This window comes from Galeopterus variegatus, unplaced genomic scaffold (assembly GCF_000696425.1).
Source record: "Galeopterus variegatus unplaced genomic scaffold, G_variegatus-3.0.2 Scaffold11106, whole genome shotgun sequence".
NCBI classification, from domain to species: Eukaryota; Metazoa; Chordata; class Mammalia; order Dermoptera; family Cynocephalidae; genus Galeopterus; species Galeopterus variegatus.
Window position 1 is genome coordinate 28,933 of NW_007737217.1, and position 3,704 is coordinate 32,636.

The 3,704-nt window shown below is 37.4% G+C and overlaps 1 protein-coding gene across 1 annotated transcript; it reads right to left on the reverse strand.

The window, feature by feature from the left end:
• Positions 1-3,109: 3,109 nt before the first annotated feature.
• On the reverse strand, positions 3,110-3,703 carry LOC103610412 (olfactory receptor 5AK2-like; the record flags this gene model as incomplete). Its single annotated transcript, XM_008594589.1, has 1 exon — positions 3,110-3,703. A coding segment is annotated over one exon (594 nt), but the record flags the coding sequence as incomplete, so codon positions are not given.
• Position 3,704: the final 1 nt, after the last annotated feature.

The window sequence follows — 3,704 nt, forward strand, 5'->3', positions numbered from 1 at the left end:
GCATTTGCCAAAGGCATATTGGTTGATTTGGAAGAGGCAGCTGAGAAACTGAGCAGTGCTTTTTAAATCTTAATAGGTCCAGGGAGACAAAATGAGCTAATACTTCTGATAGGAAAATTTCTAAAGCTTTATTAGAGACATTAGGGGATAAATAAATGGTGAGATAAACTGTGAAGAAAAATATCCTATATAGCTCATTTTGATTTGGTCATACATTTCCCTATTTTCCTACTTCTAAGCCATTCCAACACTGTTTATATACAGCTGACACATACTTATTTTATACATACCATACTGTTTTTTCATTATTATTTTAAAATTGAAATATAATTGATTATACATATTTATGGTGTACAAGGTTGAATATCAATATTTATATACATTATGTGATGACTAAATCAGGATTATTAGCATATTCACCATGGTGAAATGTAATCATTCTTTGTGACCCTTTACCAATTTCTCCCTACTACCCCTACCCCTTCCCACCTCTAGTAACCAAAGTTCTGTTCTCACCTTTTGAAAATTCAAAGAATTATTCTTTTTGTTATATCTTCAAAAGTAGAAGCTTAAAAATTAAACAAATAATGAAAGATACAACAATTGCCATAGCGTTATAGACTTTTTGCTTCCAATGTCTGTGTTCTTAACCACCCTTCATGTTATTGACCTTTGACTTGCATAGCAAAGATCCTGAGAACTTATGCTTTTCATTACCTGTGAGCCACCCAGACTTCTCAGCCTCTGTTTTCTAGGTATCATTTTCAATTCTACGAATTTTGAGGCTACTATGGAATTCGTTGTGTACTACTTAGCAAATAAGTAAGCCTGAATGGTGCATATTCACGAGGATTTCTTGCTTATAATTTGTAAGTAAGTAAAAAGTTAGCCTGGATGATATATATTATGAGAAATTCTGCTAATAATTTGGAAATAGTTTGTCTTTCAAACAGTGTTAGCCTGGATGATATATATTATGAGAAATTCTGCTAATAATTTGGAAATAGTTTGTCTTTTGAATAGGGCAAAATCTTAAAATCTGAACACTTGAGAATACAGTCACTAATGAGGTTTACCAGACTTTATCCTCATGCCCAGGAAGGTTCATGTTCTCTCGGACTAGAATGTGCTGCCCAGACATAAAGGCAAACTTTTCGTATACTGCACTATATTCCTTGTTTGTCTGCTTTCTGCAAATATTGGAAAATACGTGACTAATTATGAAAACACAGTTTGTTTCATTTTTTTTAGATTCGTCTTGGAACTTTTTGCATCTGCTGCCGGCTGGTTGTCTTCTCACATTAAAGTTTTCCAATTGCTCCAAGTGGGGCATTTTACTTCTGAGGCCTGCAGGGATGGGACTTATCCTGTGAGTGATAAAAGATAAAGCATTCATGAGCTCACCGCTGTCAGACCAAAAGCTGATCTTCCCAGCAGAGTTCAATGAAAAGCTGTCAGAAGTGACTAAATTTTAAGGGTTTTTCATCCTGAGCAGTTCTGCCTATGGACTTTGCTTATATTCTTTCCAAGACCGTGGTTAGTTGTGGAGTCAAAAAACCTGGACTTGAGTCATTGATCTTCCTCTTATTAGCTGTATTATGTTTCATAATTCACTTCATATCTCGATACCTCAATTGTTTCCAGTCCTGGTCCTTAAAGATACTGGGACCTTCCCTGAAGAGAAAGTCCTTTCTTTTATAAAGACACATCTCTGCTAGTGAGATTATGCTCATCCTGCCTTGACTTCAGGTTAATTTTTTCTTTCCTCTTAGAAATTATGCAGGATGTCATATTTGAACATATATCTTTTTCTTTTGCCCAGTTCTCCTCATGCTGTTATGTAGCAGTACATTTTCTGGCCAGTTCATTAACTGGCTGGTGTTAACTTGATGTGAAATTTGCTCTCTAGTCTAGCTAGCATGGCATCCTAGGACTGAGGTGGGAGTTTCCATCACCTGCTCTCAATCTATCTACAAAAGATTTCCTGTCAACAGTTTTTCTTCGTGAATGCAAGGGCTTTTGGCCTCCATTCCACTTCCAACTGAGTATTTGTCGTTTAAAGTTACCTAATTGGTGTGACTCTTTGAATGACCATGACCAGGTTTTTAGATTCATCTACATCTAGATTTTTTTATGTTAGAAAGAAAAATGGAAAAGATTGGCAGGGGTTCCCTTTACCTAGGCAAGAAAGAGATGAAATGCAAATTAAGAGGGTAACTAATGACAGAAATAAATGTTTTTTTTTTTTTTTTTTTTCCTTTTTTTGTCTTTCTTCGTGACCGGCAATGGATTGCAACCCTCAGTGTCGTACCCGTACCGGACCGGGACCAGCAACAGAATCACAACCCTCGGTGTTGCGCCCGCACCTTGCTCAGCCAGTGAGCGGGAACCGGTCTGTATGTGGGATCCGAACCCTCGGTGGGAGTGCCGCCGCGCTCTCAAGTGGCGCATTGTAGCAGTGCACCACCGGGCCGGCCCCAGAAATAAATGTTTTTAACTACCAGGAAATACAACAAATATGAGCAGTGCGCTACCGGGCCGGCCCCAGAAATAAATGTTTTTAACTACCAGGAAATACAACAAATATGGGAATCTTGTGTAAAAAAGATAACTTGAGTCATAAGATGCTTTTAAAAGCAATACATTTATTTTACATTCAGATTTGTTTACTATTTTGAACATAATTTAGGAAGGCCCTCACTGAAGACAATTTGAGAAACTTGTTTAAATGAGTGGAAATAATGAACTTCAATTGTAATTTGGATTATATAAAAATAGGGGTTTTTAGAAACATGAAATCATATTTGAGAAATATTTAAAACAACACTTTATAAAGTTTATATGTGCTTCTCAGTATTTTAAATAATCCCTTCTCCATGGGTAATGTAAATAAAGTACTTCTCCATGGGTAATGCAAGATGTGTTTCTCAAACTATATTCCAGGGAAAATGATTGTCAGGAAGGGTGCTTAGCATATTTCCCACCTTGTGAGATTTTATCTTTTTAAGTTAAGAGCTGAACATGTTTTTAACTTCAGAAATATTACATTGTGGTAAAACATCTCAACAGAATGCTTGATGTGCCGAATTTGAAGAATGTTGAGTCCAATCTAAATGAACTTTTTTCCTATCACTTTTAGAGCTTCTTTTACCTCTTTATTTCTCAAACTATAGATTAGAGGGTTCAGCATGGGAATCACAATGCCATAAAATACGGAGGCCACTTTTGTATTCTCCTGGGGATTATTAGAATGAGGCTGTAAGTACATGTAAGAGAGAGTTCCATAGAATATGGTGACTGCCGTCAGGTGGGAGGCACATGTGGAGAAGGCTTTCTTCCTCCCTGCAGTCGAAGTCATCTTTAGGATGGCAGCCACGATGTATGTGTAGGAGAAGATAACAACCAACACAGTGGACACCAAATTGAATCCCACAAAGACAAGAAGGAGCAGAATGTTGATGTCAATGTTGGAGCATGAAAGGGCAAGAATTGGGGGAACATCACAGAAAAAATGATTGATGTTGTTTGACTTGCAGAAGGACAGTGAAAATGTAAAACCTGTGTGTACAGAGGCATTTATTGAGCCCATGACATATGAACCAGCTACCAATTGGATGCAGACTGTTCGGGACATAATTATGGGATAGCGAAGTGGCTTACAGATGGCTACATAACGGTCCACAGCCATAGCTGCCAGGAGGTAA